The sequence below is a fragment of the Ictalurus furcatus genome, chromosome 24 (genome assembly GCF_023375685.1).
Source record: "Ictalurus furcatus strain D&B chromosome 24, Billie_1.0, whole genome shotgun sequence".
Lineage (NCBI taxonomy): Eukaryota > Metazoa > Chordata > Actinopteri > Siluriformes > Ictaluridae > Ictalurus > Ictalurus furcatus.
Genome location: NC_071278.1, coordinates 10,590,222 through 10,608,326, shown reverse-complemented (window position 1 = coordinate 10,608,326; position 18,105 = coordinate 10,590,222). Strand labels below are relative to the sequence as shown.

The following is an 18,105-nucleotide window of genomic DNA, read 5'->3' as shown; positions in this document are numbered from 1 at the left end:
AGCATGTCCTACAGATGCTTGATCAGATTGAGATCTGGGGAATTTGGAGGCTGAGTCAACACCTTCAACTCTGTCATGTTCCTCAAACCGTTCCTGAACAGTTTTTGCAGTGTGGCAGGGCGCATTATCCTGCTGAAAAATGCCACTGCCATTATGGGTTAGGCCGTTGTCGTGAAATGGTCTGCAACCATGCTTAGTTAGGTGGTACGTGCTAAAGTAACATCTACATGAATGCTGACCCAAGGTTTCCCAGCAGAACATTTCCCAGAGCATCACATTTCCTCCACCAGCTTGCCTTCTGCTGGGAAACCAGTATACACTCACCACTGTTAATCTAATCAGCCAATCATTTGGCAGCAGCACAATCCATAAAATCATGAAGCTACAGGTCAAGAGCTTCAGTTCATGTTCACATCAAACATTAGCATGGGGGAAAAGTGTGATCTCTGTGACTTTAATCGTAAGATGGTTGTTGGTACCAGATGGGCTGGTTTGAGTTTTTCAAAAACTACTGATCTCCTGGGATTTTCACACACAACAGGCTTAAACATAAAACATAAGCAATATTTGAGCTCTGTACATTTTTCCCCAGGGGTTTCAGGACAGCGTAAGAGATATTGCGTTATGGGGTAGGCATGGCCTATTTTGATAATCTGCATAGGTCAATGATCATGTGCAGTTTGGGAAGAAAAGCCACTTGCTGCAGATCTGTCCATAATCACAGGGGTTTTATATTCATTCTACTATATCTTCAGACACCTGTCTGTGATCACATGGGTTTCATTTTTGAAAAATACTATTGTCATGAAATGCTTGTTTCACTTAAATAAGTCTTACTGACCTAACATCAATTCTATTATATGTCCTATCATGCAAGACTTTTTAACCTCAGTATAGCAGAGGGCTGTTGCGCCATTATAAAAATCAAACTCATAATTTATCCATGTTTTCATACTCAACATTATTTACACAGAAAGACCCAAGTTTACAGTTTGAACAACCAGTCAATTGAGCATAACAGGATTACAAAACAAAACAAATGCCCACTCGTAAAATAAATAAATACATTTTAAAAATATATTCTGCGCATGTTCAGTGACCTGTAATTTTTTATTTTTATTTTTTGTAAGGGGGCGTGTTTGCCACATCTCCGGAAACGCCCATTTTACGTCGCGGTACTGAAACCCAGCACGTGACAGTGTAGCATGCTAATTTGAAGCGACCAATGAGCGGCGTGTTCAGCACCACGTGACTTCTCGAACACGGAACTAGCTGTCATGTGGTTTGTAGGACACAACAAACATACCTTTGATTGTAATCATTTTCCAGATATATTTAAATGATCTTGCTTTTTGCTCTCTGATGTGGTTGGGTTTGCTGCTTCAGTATGTACGCTCCCGGAACAGAGAGTTTGATCAAACAAGCCAGGTATGATATTTGGCTAGTTAACTATCATATTTGGTATTAAAGACTTTTTTTTAAATTATTATTCTTGTTTTAAAGAATGTTTTATATTTGGCCACCGTGTAGTTATACTATGTAGTTATATACCTGTGTGGTTTACACTAACTTATTCATAATGCATATAATATTGCTCCTAGATAATAATAACGTGTAACGTGTGTTTGAACGTAAAGCTTCAAGTAATTAACGTCAAAGTGATATAAAGTTCCTGGATTTAGCAAAATATCTTCTGTTCCATCACTCATCACCCAGCTCCCAGTGGTGAGATGGTGAGAAACTAAATGAATGGTTGTTTAGAGAATTAGCTATGACTATGGACATATTTGTGACATATATTGTAGAGAAATACAGGAAGAGGAGCTGCAGAAGTTTTATGGCCGTGTATCTAAACAACTTCATTCTGGTAAAGAAGCTGGAGGAGAGGTGGTCGATTCCCTTCAGAGGCTCCACTTGATTGTTTCCGCTACAAAATATGCCAGAACGTAAGTTGGTTCGTAACTCTGACATCCAGTGTCCATGAAGATCAGTCAAGAGAACATTATAAAATGGTGGCATATGCACATCATCATCATCATCATAATCATAATAATAATAATAATAATAATAATAGGGCACATGGTGGCTTAGTGATTAGCACGCTTGCCTCACACCTCCAGGGTCGGGGGTTCGAGTCCTGATGCTGCCCTGTGTGTGTGGCGTTTGCATGTTCTCCCCGTGCTGCAGGGGTTTCCTCCCCCAGTCCAAAGACATGCATGGTAGGCATGTCCAAAGTGTCCATTGCGTGTGTATGTGAATGGGGGGGGCACAGTGGCTTAATGGTTAGCATGTTTGCCTCACACCTCCAGGGTTGGGGGTTCGAATCCCACCTCTGCCCTACGTGCACGGTGTTTCCTCCTCACGGTCCAAAGACACGTGCTGTAAGCTGATCAGCATTTCCAGAAAGTCTGTAGTGTGTGAATGTGTGTGCGATTGTGCCGTGCAATGGGTTGGCATCCCGCCTAGTGTTCCTTGGGATCGGCTTCAGGCTCCCCTGCAACCCTGTGTGGGTCCAAAGACATGCATGGTAGGCATGTCCAAAAAATGGATGCGGTACAGAAAGCGGTACAGAAAGCGGTACAGAAAATGGATGGATGGATGGATAATAATGATGACGATGATGCAGGAAGACTAGCAAGAAGTAGATCTGGGAAAGTTTTGGGATTAAAAACCAACTGCTCTCCATTGACAAAATTCTGAGACCTGGGAAAAACTGTCAAATTGGAAATAATAGAAGGTTTAGAAATGTTTTAAATATTTAAATCAAAGAGAGTAAATGTTCAATATCTTTCATTGATTGATTAATAATGTTAATGTTAATAATTAACATTATTAATATTCAAGATTCTGCACTATTTCTAGGTCCCTGTTTAAATGTAAGCAAACGTGTGATATAGATCATGTTAACGGCTTTGTACAAAAGGTCAGATTTTCCTCATGCTTAATCTTTTCTGTTGTCGCACATGTTCACGCGACACTGATGAATTTGATCTAAAATAGATCATCAGGTTTTGCACAAACCTGTGGAGTCCATGCCAGCTCGAGTGCACACTGTCATTAAAGCAGAAAAGGGGACGAACCAAATACTACGAAACTCTGAAATTCATGTAAATATGTCATGTAAAGATTCTACTTTTTACTCAAGCTGTTGTGAGTAATATCATTTGTAATGAAATGTTGTTGTATTAAATTAGAAAAGAATGCAAAATTGAATCACTAGTGCTCTCAGACTTTTGGACCCCACTGTATATCAACTGAGCATTCTGGAAATTTTCGAGAGAATAGTTTTGGGGTCAATAAAAGTTCATCCATGATTTTTAGATCAGGAATACATACAAATAATGAGATAACATTCAGAAACAAAGAGAAAAGGAAGGGGATTGCTATAAGAGGAGGATCAGCTTGACTTAATGGTGCTTTTTCACTATGAAATTTCATGGTAAATAATCTAAGTGCCAATATTTTAATCTTGGAATACATAAGAATTTTATGTGCAGACTTGCTCAGACGGTGTTAAAATTGCACATGATCTGTGAATGGATCCCAACCTCTATAGTGAGCAGTCCCTACAATGAATAAAACACAATACCTGACCGATCTCCACTGCCAGGCTTCCTCCAGACCTCGTGAAGAAGCTCCAGATGCTGCTGCGCTCTCCATCCTGTGTGGAGCAGTTACAGGTTCTGTCCTCGGCCATCCTCAGGGAAACTCTGCCTCTCAGCGTGCACAATCTCTCCACAGAGCTCAGTCAGGATGGCAGAGCACTCGGTTATGTGGCCAGCGTAGTGCTCTCACAGGTCATGCCCGTTCACCCTTCACAAACACTTCTTCAGTTTTTTAATTCACAGTCTGCTGAAACAGTTCCTCCTTTTCTTTCAGGCTGGAAGCAAGGAAGATCTGCTTCCTCTCTGTCAGCATTTACTGAAGACTCTGGAGTCAAGACAGCCTGAGTTGCAGGTCCCCAAACACACGCTTCCTATTCTCTCGAAAATGTTCAGCTTCTCTCCAGATATTCTTAATGAAGGTGAGCTCTTCTCATCAGCAGGTGGACATGATCAAGTCAGTCGTTTCTACGGTGATTATAATGTCTTGTAATGTCTTGCTTTTATACGGAAAGGGAAAAAAAACTGATGATGTAATTATGAATGTTTTGAACACAGATCAGGTGAATCTGGTCTGTCGGAAGCTGGCTGACTGGCTCCGATATGCAAGCATTCACCAGGGAGCCTCCATGTCCTCCGGCGGATTTTTCATCAGTCCCAGATCACGACAGGTAAAAGCACAAACTCACTTGGTAGCTGTAAGGATACGTGATACGACACTAATATTGATATTGTTCTCAATTTGATCACTCTACACTCTTTTGGGATATTAAAGGTATCATAAATATTGTATAACACAGACCAGCTTTATTGTTTCTCATAGTAACAAGCTACTAATTATACATTTTTTTTTTTTAATTCTTCTTTCATTTTGTGTGGTTTTTAATTTTTTTGGTAAATTGTTTTTGATTGTCATATGTAATGTGAGAATGTCCACATCGGTCATTTTTCCATCTTACTCAACCAGGTCTTTCAACTAAAAACTTCAGCTGTATGCTCGATACATATTCACCGGCCACTTTATTAGGAACACCTGTACCCCTCATGCAGTGATCATTCATGCAATTATCTAATCAGCCAATCATGTGGCAGCAATGCATTGCATAAAATCCTGCAGATACACGTCAAGAGCTTCAGTCCATGTTCACATTGTTCACAGTGATCTCTGTGACTTTAACCGTGGCATGGTTGTTGGTGCCAGCATTCTGGTTTGAGTATTTCTGAAATCTCTTGGGATTTTCACACTCAATAGTGTCTGGAGTTTATACAGAGTGGTGCGGAAACCAAAAAAAAAACAGCGAGTATAATATGCATAGGGCGCACGGTGGCTTCGTGGTTAGCACGTTCGCCTCACACCTCCAGGGTCGGGGGTTTGATTCCCGCCGTAGCCCTGTGTGTACTGAGCTTGCATGTTCTCCCCGTGCTGCGGGGGTTTCCTCCGGGTACTCCGGTTTCCTCCCCCAGTCCAAAGACATGCATGGTAGGCTGATTGGCATGTCTAAAGTGTCCGTAGTGTATGAATGGGTGTGTGAATGTGTATGTGATTGTGCCCTGCGACGGATTGGCACCTTGTCCAGGGTGTACCCCGCCTTGTGCCCCATGCTCCCTGGGATAGGCTCCAGGTTTCCCCGTGACCCTGAAAAGGATAAGCGGTATAGAAGATGGATGGATGGATGGATAATATGCATAAAGGATTTTGCGCATCGTGCTACCACTACATGATTGGGTGTTTGGATAATTGCAGGAAATGTGCAGGGCTCGAGGTGTTATTATCCTATTAAAGTGTCGATCTGAATGAATTAGCCTATATTTAGATTAAAAATGCCAAATCTTCAAGCCTGTAAGTTTGTCGAGAAACATAAATCATATTTTAAAGGAAGTATACAAAACAAATATGACTGCTTTCTACACTGTATGATGCTTTCTCCAGCCAGCACTAATGACTGAATTGGATGGAGCAGTGGCAGGAGATTTCTTTACTGTGCTGTGTGTGGGACAGAGCTACACTGAAGACCAGTGGATGAACATGTACACTTTTTCCATGATCAAGAGCTGGCTGCTTACCTACGACACAGACGGAAGCTCGAATACAGAATCGGGTAACAAGATAAATAAGAAAGTTTTGACGTGTGATGGGGCCAATGAGCATCGTGCAGCCTGGGTTGAGTTTGGTAGATTTGTGCTTGATTCCATCGCAACAGCAGTGTACAGTTTCCTTTATGACATGCAGAAATAACTCAGGATTGGATTTTTACTTTTGCTAGCTCAGCTAAAAAGAACGCAGATTGTTCATACATCTCCACACCAAGGTAAGCAGCACGTAGCAAGCTCGACTCAAACCCCGCTTAAAACAATAACCAGAATGAACTTGTTTTGTCTTCTCCTGGTGCACCCAACCCTGGTCCACTTATAATCCTGGCTTATCAGAAGAAAATGTTCAATCCAGGCTGGTGTTATGCCTACAAATAACCTCTACATATCTAAACATTTCCAGGACCTGGTTTGGGCCTCCACATTCTATTCACAAATCAGAGCTTGTCAGTGCTGTGTGATTTTAATTGTTTTGCTAACTGTAAATCAATCAGTATGCACCATGATTAGTGAATAACAGCTCTGCTTCCTAGATTTTTAATCCATCTTGGATTTGTCCTCATCTCCTAAACTGACTCTTTCATTCATTCATCTTCAGCAACCACTTTATCCTGGTCAGGGTTGCGGTTGATCAGAAGCCTATCCCCGGGAATATTGGGTGTGAGGCAGGAATATACCTGGATGGGATACCAGTCCATCACAGGACACCATGCATACACACGCATTCATACACTCATTCACAGCTAGGGGCACTTCACACCTACCATGATTTTTGGGAGGTGGGAGGAAACCGATGAACTTAGAGAAAGCCCATGAGGACATGGGGAGAACACGCAGAACTCCTGCACAGACAGTAACCCAAAACTCAGGATCGAACCTGGAGCTGTGAGGTGGTACCACCACCCATTGTGTTGCCATTGACTCACTCTCACCCACTCACTTTCAATAAGTGCTTAATCCTCGTCGGGGTTGTGTTAGAGCTCGGGAATACTGGTCATGAGGCAGGAATACACCCTGGATTGGGCTCCAGTCCAGCTCAGTGTATCACGCACACACACACACACACACACACACACACACACACACACACACACGTTCAACACCTAGGGGCATGTTTTTGGGAGGTGATAAGAAATTGGAGAACCCTGAGAAAGCCCATGATGACATGAGGAGAACATGTACAGAAAGTGCACATACACAGCAACATGAGATCGAATCGGGGACTGCCATGCCGCTTTGAATTGATTTTTCACATCATGTTCACAGTGTACCTCAAATTCATTCTTTACCTCAAATTGACTCTTCACCTCACCTCAGATTGGCTCTTCATCTCAGATTACTACTTCAACTGAAATTGATCCTTCACCTCAAATTATTTATTTATCTCAAATTGATTAACCTCACGTTGACTCTTTACCTCAAATTGATTCTTTACCTCACGCTAACTCTTTACCTCAAATTGATTGATTCTTTTCCAAAAATTGACTATTCTATTTACTCTTCTGCTATGTAGATGACCGGTCTGAGTTGGACAGTTCGGTGATGTCCATGGTGTCTGCGACCTCCTGGTCCAGTCGAATGCTTCCACCGAAAGAGCGTCTGAGGGAGAAAGCCTTCGAGTATTGCCATCGGCTTATCGAACAGAGTGACCGCAGTGAGTTCACCACCACAAGCTCATCTCACAGTCTGGTTTTGTCGAAGAACGATCATTAACATGCTATGTTTCATTCCAGAGGCTGTGAAGAAAGCAGATGCAGAGCTACAGAAAGCGGTAAACCCATTTAATTTCATCCTATGCATAGAAGTCTTTCTCACAGTCTTTTGAACTAAATCAGATCTTTTCTTTATCCGTTACCTTTTCACTAAGGGTTTTTGTATTTATGCTTCATTAAACTGTTTGCACTGACCGTTGCGCTTAGATAGGGGTGTGGGGTTTGTTTCAAGTGAACGTTCTGCTTCCAGGGTCAGGTATTGCGCTACCTGCTTAAATTAGCTTCATGTTACTTCCTGTTTCAAGTTTCACACTGGCAAGGAAAGCATTGTTGTGCAACATTTATGAGCTTCATCTGTAGTGAAATGCCTTCCCAATATACGGATTGAAAAAGGCGTTTAAATTGATTAGTGTTGAGGAAAAAAGGAAATCACTAATTAAATAGTCTTAGTAGTGCTGGTCTTCAGCACCTCCTCAATTTATGTTCTATGTATGGTCAGGTTGGGAATAAAAGGTAACGTTGACAAACAGTAAACTGAAGAAAGTCATCGTCGCTGACTCTGACGTCATGTGCCACTGACTAGGAAGCGGCGTATACTTCCGGTTAGTGAAAAACTAATGTGTTCCATTTGAGACAATACTACCCTTCTAAAATTCATACATTAGACTAGTGGTTCTCAACCTTTTCTGAGCTCTGGACCCCAGCATATTTCTCGAACAATCCACAAGGACCCCATCACTCCACAACAATTATAGCCAAAAAATGTACAGTCATTTCTATGTATGTTGTTATTTTATTAATATTTAACATTAATAATATTAACATTGGACATTTAAAATTCGTCAGCTCAGCTATCGTGATATTTGTGAATGCACACGAATATGTTTTGATGCATTCAACAAAAAAAATATAATATTATTTAAACATTTTTAAAACTTTCCTACAGACCCCCTGCAATTACACCACTGACCACTAGGGGTCTGCGGACCCCCGTTTGGGAAACACTGCATTAGACATGGAGTACATAAAGCATAGTGTAAGTGTATAGGACATCATTTGGGACCCAATTTTAGTATTTACTTTCTGAAGCGTGTTTTCAGAACAGAAGTAACGTAATGAGTAAATGTACCGCGCACAGACCAACTAATTGATAATGAGATTCGTTAACAACGATTTTCATAATCGATTAGTATCGATTTTTTCAATTAGTTGTTGCAGCTGTAATCATATATAATGCTAGTAAGAGTGTTGTTATGGTTTGTAAAACTAAAGAGGATAAATGTCTAAACTTTCCTATTTTTAAACTGTCTGAAAAGACTCTTAATGTTTGTCTGAAGGTAAAATATCTCGGGCATTTTATTACTGAGCAGATGACAGAAGATGAGGACACTGAAAGGCAACACCACATGATGTATATACAGGCTAATATGCTTTTACACAAGTTTAGTGCATGTACAGATGAAGTGAAGACGTCTTTGATTAAAGCATATTGTACACCACTCTACACTGCACATTTGTGAACAAACTATAGGACTGCAAGCTTAAAGAGACTTCAAGTTGCTTGTAATGATGCAATGAGAATTTTTTTTAAAGAAACCTCGACGGCGTAGTGCTGAGTGAAATGTTTGTGGCAGCAGGAGTTCAAACTTATCATACTGGTTTAAGAAATGTTACGTAGAAGTTCGTTTGCCGGCTCAACAAGTCTGAAAATGAAATCATTGTGGGCCTATCGAATGTAAGGATCGGTACTATACTCTACGAATCCAAGCTGTGGAGACACTGGTGCCGTTGCATCTTTGTAACACACTGATTTTGTATGATTGATTGATTGATTGATTGATTGATTGATTGATTGATTTATTTGTGTTGCTCATTTTGATGTATTCACTTCTATTTTAATTAGACCCAGAGTCTGTAATTTATTAAACCAAAATGATGCAGAAGTGTAAACCGTGTAAGAATTCTGTTAAAACAAAGCCGTGATGAGGACGAGCACTCGTTCCAAGTTAGAGCAGATGACGTGTTGGTTAGACAAATGGTGTTTTCTCTTGTCCAGTGCATTGTGGAGGCAGTGTCCATAATGGACATCATTTGCAGCGAGGATCCTTCCTACGTGTACCGTGGCTTTCCCTGTATCAAAGCGCTGTACGGCAGGCTGAACGCAGAGCTGGCATTTGCACGAGTCCTGCTACCCATCGCTCAGTTCTACCTCAACCACAGTGAGTGTCCTGCTGCCTGCAAAGAAACCTCTCTCTCCTTTATCCAAAAGGGCACAATGTACACGATGGATACAATCTTCTGTTGAGTTACACGCTCGAATGGATCGAAGACTTGTGGCATTTCCACATATCCACTTATCACACAGAAATGATTTTTTTTCTTTTAAATTATCTAGCTCACATATCTTGTGTTCCAAGTATCACTGGACTTAAGTTTTAGTCTTGCTACAGTAGCTGTGCTGTGTGTAGACGGCAGCGTGTCTGTCCATGTTGTCTATCCAGGCGAAACCGCTGCTGTGGAATCTGAGGCCGTCTTCTGCCATCTCTTCAGCCGCTTCCCTGCCGAGCTCTTCAACGAGCCCATGCTGGCCTACGAGTTTGTCCGTTTCTGCCTGAACAATGTGAGCGTGCTGCAGGAGAAAGTGACCATTTACAGGCATAGCTTCCCCAACCTGCTCAAGGTGACCTTTCCTCTCCACAAAGCTTAACCGACTCCCACCTTTAACAGTGGATAGATGGAGTGATGTGATGTACTTTTTATTCTTTGTTTTGTCCAATAGTTTCTGGCATGGAACAGTCCGGGGCTGATCTCTGAGTTTATGGAACTGCTGCCTTCTCTTTTGGCTCCTGAAACGGCGATCGAGTTACTCCACACCCTGCTGGATCTCCCCTGCCTGGCCGCAGCCCTGGATCTTCAGCACAGGTTCGCAAGATTTGGGACTTAAACACCTTATACCTAATTATTCTAGGATAATAATCTTGATACGAAGTCACAGCTGTTTTCAGATTTCACTGTGATTTCCATGTTTAGTTAGTAGAGGTGTAAAGGTTTTGAATGAAAAGCAAAATCATTTTCTGCATTCCATGGATTGGTCCACAGATGGTTTTTTAAAATAAATATATACCCCTATGACAAATTAGTTATTATCCTACAATCTGTGTTATTAGTGTAGTGTAACTTTTATTACCAGGAATAATGTTAATAAGACACACAGTTTAACTGAGCAGTTAAACTATTAGTTTAATTTTCTGAATGTACAGGAATATACAGTTATATCGTTAACATATGTTGTATTCAATTCAATTCAATTCAATTTTATTTGTATAGCGCTTTTTACAATAGACATTGTCTCAAAGCAGCTTTACAGAAATATCAACATGGTATACAGATATTAAAGGTGCGAATTTATCCCAACTGAGCAAGCCACTGAGTGGCGACGGTGGCAAGGAAAAACTCCCTAAGATGTTTTAAGAGGAAGAAACCTTGAGAGGAACCCGACTCAGAAGGGAACCCATCCTCATCTGGGTAACAACAGATAGTGTGAAAAAGTTCATTATGGATTTATATGAAGTCTGTATGGCCTTAGGAGCAGCCGTAGTCCCAGCAGTCTGGAATTAAAGAAGATTTGAGCTCCATCCAGAGGCAGAAAGGATCTGGATCTCTAGTATCTCCATAAATTCGTGTGGGGCTCGGCGAAAGGAGAGAGGGAGAAAAAAGATAATTATGACTGCGAAGTAGTAGAACAGAATCTAGTCAGGGTAGGCTTGAGTAAACAAATACGTTTTAAGCCTAGACGTAAACACTGAGACTGTGTCTGAGTCCCGAACACTAATAGGAAGACTGTTCCATAACTGTGGGGCTCTATAAGAGAAAGCTCTTCCCCCTGCTGTAGCCTTCACTATTCGAGGTACCGTCAAATAGCCTGCATCTTTTGATCTAAGTAGGCGTGGCGGATTATATAAAACCAAAAGGTCGCTTAGATATTGTGGCGCGAGACCATTTAGTGCTTTATAGGTTAATAAAAGTATTTTATAGTTAATGCGAGATTTTACTGGGAGCCAATGCACTATTGATAATATCGGTGTGATATGGTCGTACCTTCTAGTTCTAGTTAGGACTCTAGCAGCTGCATTCTGGACTAACTGGAGCTTATTTATATTCCTACTGGAACATCCAGACAGTAAGGCATTACAGTAATCTAATCTAGAGGTGACGAATGCATGAACTAGTATTTCCGCATCATGTAGTGACAATATGTTTCTTATTTTAGAAATATTTCTGAGATGAAAGAAGGCTATCCTAGTAATATTATCTACATGAGCATCAAATGATAGGCTGGAGTCAATAATCACTCCAAGGTCTTTAACTGCTGCACATGATGAAACAGAAAGACCATCCAGAGTAACCATGTGATCAGAAAGATTACTTCTAGCTACACGTGGGCCTACTAAAAGTATTTCTGTTTTATCAGAATTAAGTAGAAGGAAGTTAGTTAACATCCAATGTCTAATGTCCTTTACACAATCCTCAACTTTACTAAGCTTCTGTCTGTCCTCTGGCTTCGCTGAAACATACAACTGTGTATCATCAGCATAACAGTGGAAGCTAATTCCATGTTTACGAATAATTTGACCTAGGGGTAGGATATATAAAGTAAAGAGCAGTGGGCCTAAAACAGAACCCTGTGGAACTCCAAAAGTAACCTCAGTACGCATGGAGAATTCACCAATTACATCTACGAACTGAATGCCAGGTCATGAAGTCTCTATTCTGCTTTCTAAAGGGCTGGACCTCGATCCCAATAAGCATTGATTTCCAAATTCCAGACATTAAAAACTACAGGATATGGCCAAAAGTATGTGGACACCTGAGCACTGAACATTCCATTCCAAAGCCATGGGCATTAATATTGAGTTGTTCCCCCTTTGCTGTCTGCTGGGAAGGCTTTCCGCTAGATTTTGGAGCGTGTCTGGGGGGATTTGTGATCATTCAGCTACTAGAGCATCAGTGAGATCAGGTACTGATGTTATTGGGTGAGGAGGTCTGGAGTGCAGTTGGTGTTCCAGTTCATCCCAAAGGTGTTCAGTGGGGTTGAGGTCAGGGATCTGTGCAGGACACTCGAGTTCTTCCAGTCCAACCTTCTTAAACCATGTCTTCATGGAGCTCGCTTTGTGCACAGGAGCATCGTCATGCTGGAACTGGTTTGGGCTTCTTAGTTCCAGTGAAGGGAAATTGTAATGCTACAGCACAATTGTGTGCTTCCAACTTTGTAGTAAAAATTTGGGGAAGAACCACATATGGATGTGCTGGTCAGGTGTCCACATACTTTTGGCATAGGGATTCCACATGCACTGCAAGCAAAATGGATTTAGCATCCGAGAGACCTGTTTATATAGAGTTCTGTAGTTGTAAATTTATTTTTTTTAATGTTGGAAATAATTATTTCCTAAAGTTTTTTTTTTAATTTAGTATATTTTACGAATAATCCAACTAATCATTTAAGCAAAAGAAAAATTAATAGATCGATCAATTATCAAAATAGTAGTCCCGCATATTAGGTACTGCTTGTTTACTCCGGCGCTATGCACTTTAGTGTTTACTCTGATATGACACTTTCACACACACCTCTCTCATTATATTATAGCAGTCTTTCCACTGGACGTTTTTTTTAGAGACGGTGCAAGGGTAATCCAGAACCAGGATTGGGAAGCACTGTATTAAGGGATTTAGTGGTTTTAAGATGTGAGCGTGATGAATCTCACTGCAGGTCGGCATGGTATCAGGTTGGAGATCGTGCTGCATGGGACCAGCAGGGTTCGAAGATCACAGCGTCTCTGGATGCCTTCCGTCAGCCTTCGTACAGAGGTCTGTTCCTCTACATCCTCAGACCTGAGGCAGGCACCGGAGACACGATTGACAGGTCATACACGCTCATTGCCTGTGATATAATGGAGGCATTTATTGTTAAATTGTGAACCGAACACAACAGTTTCCGAACGAATGACTGGTTTATTACCTGTTGAAATATACAGGAGTACTGAGTACTCTGTGCTGCTCTTCAGGTTGAGTATGCTTCACAGTGCTCTGGAGGGAATGGCCGAGAGTCCTCGTGTGCTGTGCTGTGCTCAGATTGTCCCTGTCCTCCTACATGTCTACTTCAACACAATTACGCAGGTAATATCCAGTATGCAGACATGACAGTAGGCAAAATTTAATTTGGTTCAACACTGCTGCTTTATGCCCTGTCTGATGTGTTTTGTTTGTAGTTTTTTTTTTGGTTTATATAAGCAGGCTCATCATGACTCTGAAAACATTACATTCAGTACGTTTACATGGACAACAATAATCCGATCTTAACCCGATTAAGACGATACTCTGATTAAGAAACTAGCATGTAAACAGAGATTATTGATGACCTTAATCTGACTAAAGTCGTACTCGAAGTAAACACAAATGGAATTAAGACGTGGAGTATTCCTGTTTTAGTCGCATTATCGACGTGTATTACAGACATGTACACACCTTAATCACACTATTAACGTCGTGTGGGAGTTTTCACCGCGTTTTGCGACAGGACACATACACACACGGCAGTGCTCAACCGTTTGACGGCAACCAAGAGAACACAGCTGCGTCCAAAACCGCGTACTTATCTACTATATAGTAGGTGAAATACATGTATTTCTATATTCTATATAGTAGGTAAGTATGCGGTTTGGGACGCAGCCCACAGCTTCAAGCAGTCATCCATTTGCACGTATAGCATGACAAATAATCAACTGCACTTGAAGCTTTCATGAAATTAAAAATGAAACACCCAGAACTGTATACGGTACCATAACAAAGACGAACTGTATGTCGATACGTGAAATTCTGGAGGGACGTCGAATGGCGTGGCCCGGTGACGTAATGACGTGTGCCGTTAATCGAACTATGTTCTATAACGTGTAAAACAGGAACATGAAAGGAGTATTCTAAGAGCCTCTCATGTAAACACCTTAATCAGAATATTGTCTTATTGTCTCATATAAACGTAGTCATGTAAAGCTCATGGAAAATAAGAATGCAAAGAAATCTTCTGACGTGCTATACAATTGTGTGCTTCCAACTTTGTGGCAACAGTTGGGAAGTTCCACATATGGGTGTGATGGTCATGTGTCCAGATACTTTTGGCCATATAGTGTATAACTCCATCACTGATTTTAAAATCTGCAATGGCCGATTAAATATGATTTTGTTTTGCTTTCATTATGTGATATGCAAAAAACATATTACAATGTATGTAAGAAGCATGTTGGTATCAGTAGCATGGACAGCTAAACAGCAAAGTGTAAATGCAGAGTCCAGTTCACAGCATCAGCACTTGAGGATGTTGGTTTTTTACTGTTAAAACATGCCTAACAAAACCACCTGCCTAATATTGTGTAGGTTCTCCTTGTACCGCCAAAAGGGCTCTGATCCGTCGAGGCATGGACGCCACAAGACCTCTGAAGGTGTTCTGTGGTATCTGGCACCAAGACGTTAGCAGCAGATACTTTAAGTCCTGTAAGTTGCGAGGTGGAGCATACAATGGATCAGACTTGTTTGTCCAGCATGTCCCACAGACGCTCGATCAGATTGAGTCAACACCTTGAACTCTTTTCCATATTCCTCAATCCATTCCTGAATAATTTTTGCATTGTTTTCGTGCGCATTATCCTGCTGAAAAACGCCACTGCCGTTAGGGAATACCGTTTCCATGAAGGGGTGTACCTGGTCTGCAACAATGTTTAGGTAGATGGTACATGTCAAAGTAACATCCACATGAATGCCAGGACCCAAGGTTTCCCAGCAGAACATTTCCCAGAGCATCACACTGCCTCTGCTGGCTTGCCTTCTGCACATAGTGCATCCTGGTGCCGGTATTAACTTTTTCAGTAATTTGTGCTACAGTAGCTCTTCTGTGGGATCGGACCAGACGGGCCAATCTTCGCTCCCCACGCACATCACTGAGCCCTGGCCACCCACGACCCTGTTGCCGGTTCACCGGTTGTCCTTCCTTGGACCACATTTGGTGGGTATTAACCACTGCCTACCGGGAACACCCCACAAGACCTGCTGTTTTGGAGATGTTCTGACCCAGTCATCTCGCCATCACAATTCGGATCTTGTCAAAGTCACTCAGATCTTTACACTTGCCCATTTTTCCTGCTTCCAACACCTCAACTTCGAGAACTGACTGTTCACTTGCTGCCTAATATACAGTAGAGAGATGCCATTGTAACGGGATAATCCATGTCATTCACTTCACCTGTCAGTGGGTTTAATGTTATAGCTGATCGGCGTATATAAGGGTTAATGTGCAGGCTCATGTCTTCCACGTGTGTAGATGGCTGATGGGAAGATGATGAACCAGCTGCTGCTGGTCCTGCTGGAAAGAAGCAGCCTGTTGTACAATATCAAGAACTTCAGCACTGAAGTCCAGAGGTCAGTCACTCCTAATACTTCCAATGGCTGCATTTGTTGAACATACCTACGTAGACATATGTGGATAAAATAAAATGAAAGCTTTGTACCTGATGGCTGAATATGTGCTGTAGAGTGTTCAGCACACACCTGAAGGCACTGTGCAAGCTGCACCCGCCGCTGATTGTTGAGCAGTACAGGGAGCTGCTGGAATTTACCAGCACCACTACCAACATCTACTCTAAAGAGGACTTCTACACACATGTGGTGAGGGAGAAAAGAATAACCGTTATGTGTGTGTTTATTATATATAATGTACATTATCGCTTTGTCAGATCAAACAAGTGTGCGTATGTTGTAGGTGTGGGTGATCGGGGAGTATTTGTCACTTTCCTATAACCCTCGCTGTACTGTGGAGCTCATAACATCCTTTTTTGAGGGGCTTGAGTCGGTGTTGTTCGAGATCACACAAGTACGCCAGTCTGCCAGCCCCCCACGCTATTCGCCACGACTGCTCACCGTGCTCATGACCGCGCTGGCAAAGTTGGCATCCCGCAGTCAGGACCTCATTCCCCGGTACGCCTCTCTTCATCAACACTCACACATAGTAACAGTAGTATTATAGAGTGCTTTCTAGTGAGTACAAAAACTCTATGTTGCAGATTAAACATTACAGATACAGATTATTAAACCTACACTTGGGAACAGGGAACAGCTCATTTCCCCATGAGACACTGGCGTTGTTGGGTTCGACATATTACAAGTGCTTGGATTAACATTTTGGTTTGATTCTAATTGGCTTTTTTTGGGCAACCAGTTTAAATGATATTTCATGCTGATGAATTCGCCAATCGGATTATCCAGAAGGTGATTTCATTTTCTATAACAGCATGTAACCTTCTCGTTTCTATAGTAACAGCTCATTCACAGGTACTTTGTATAGCAGACCGTCCACATAATCTAAGACTAATAATAAACATATCATTTTTGACACGTGAAAGAGACATTTATTTAACGTTTATGGAAGGAGTCTCCAGTACCAGCGCTTTGTAACACTTGGAGGTAAAGCTGTTCTTTTTCCACCAGCAAAGTGTAAAGATGGAGGATGTTGCGTTTTGTCATTTCTCAATAACAAGCTGCATTTGTTTTATCTTATTAACTTGGTGTATGTGCGAGAACACTTATTTATAGCTGTTATAACATGAACTATAAGAGGAACCAATTTATTTCGCAGATGTTCAATAACAGTACAAGCTCACGGCCGCACGTCGGCATTCCGTTGTTGATTATTTTCCCATAACAGCACATCCTGTGGTGTTTTATTTTACATATTGCCTCTTCCAGCTTCACCCGGGTTCAAAAACCATACAACTGGAACCTTTTGTAGTAATAAAAACCGCATAGTTCCAGGTACTTTCTCTGATGGGGTTAAAAAGCCTCCAATGTACATATACTAGTATAAGCATAAATAAACAGGGCAGTTTTGTTTTGGAGGGAGACTGAGGTTAGGGTTTGGAAGACACTTTTTTTGTGTGTGTGTGGGGGGGGGGCGGGGGGATAATTGTAATACTACAATTAGGAAAGTATACAAGCGGGAAGACTTTTTAAAAAGTATACGACGCTGTCTGTCTGTCTAGGGCGTCACTTTTTCTGTCCAAGATGCGCTCATTTGCGCACAGCGGACGCGTGGCATCGTGCTTCAGTGAGGAGGACAGTGAGGAGATCATCACACGAGCCCACGAGCTTATCAACCTTCTCAAGCTGCCTAACGTAGCCCAGTTCGTGTTAACACCTTCCGCCCAGGGCGACTGTCCACGCTGGCACCGAGACACCAACGCTGCCCTGCCACAGCGCATGAGGGCCATCAGTGACCTGCTGCAGTCTCGTTCCAGCTTCCTGCCTGCTTAGAGCACCGCGCCACACAGTGCCACGCTGACTGAATCATGTTTCTCAATCAGAATCACTCTGATCAATCGCACTGGCTTATGGATGAACCCTGAAAACCTCACATTAAACACTTGTATTAATAAATAACCTGGTGTATTTGTATTGTTGAAAGCCATTCATGCTTTTAAAGTATTAAACACATCAAACTTTTTTGCTACAGTACACTTATCTGGGACAAATTTGTTTGTTGTGTAACAACTGAAACTCCTACACAGAAGCTCTTCAGTAAGGGGTCGAGAGAAGCACATTTTGGCGCTGATAAATGTTTATTTTTTTCAGTGTTGTGGTACTGGGTATGTAAAAAAAAA

General features: G+C 41.7%; 1 protein-coding gene across 3 annotated transcripts; it reads left to right on the top strand.

The window, feature by feature from the left end:
* The first annotated feature begins 170 nt into the window (after window positions 1-170).
* ap5z1 (adaptor related protein complex 5 subunit zeta 1) lies at window positions 171-18,053 on the top strand. 3 transcript variants are annotated; one of them, XM_053612252.1, is made up of 19 exons: window positions 171-1,282; window positions 1,387-1,428; window positions 1,806-1,946; window positions 3,611-3,797; window positions 3,880-4,024; window positions 4,161-4,273; window positions 5,533-5,701; window positions 5,867-5,911; window positions 7,207-7,347; window positions 7,427-7,464; window positions 9,462-9,624; window positions 9,907-10,085; window positions 10,185-10,327; window positions 13,173-13,325; window positions 13,468-13,579; window positions 15,774-15,871; window positions 15,985-16,117; window positions 16,212-16,426; window positions 17,488-18,053. In XM_053612252.1, exons 1-19 carry the CDS (start codon window positions 1,278-1,280, stop codon window positions 17,756-17,758), a joined length of 2,493 nt encoding a protein of 830 aa, XP_053468227.1. In that variant the 5' UTR covers window positions 171-1,277; the 3' UTR covers window positions 17,759-18,053. The 3 variants fall into 3 exon arrangements, with proteins under 3 accessions (XP_053468227.1, XP_053468228.1, XP_053468229.1); XM_053612253.1 differs by lacking the exon at window positions 5,867-5,911; XM_053612254.1 differs by lacking the exons at window positions 171-1,282; window positions 1,387-1,428; window positions 3,611-3,797 and having other exon boundaries at window positions 1,852-1,946.
* The last annotated feature ends 52 nt before the right edge of the window (window positions 18,054-18,105 follow it).

Bases quoted from the DNA above. Each gene is read 5' to 3' on its own strand.
- ap5z1 (XM_053612252.1), top strand. The intron at 1,947-3,610 runs GTAAGTTGGTTC...CTCCACTGCCAG, and splicing joins GCTACAAAATATGCCAGAAC to GCTTCCTCCAGACCTCGTGA. The intron at 13,326-13,467 runs GTCATACACGCT...GCTGCTCTTCAG, and splicing joins ACCGGAGACACGATTGACAG to GTTGAGTATGCTTCACAGTG.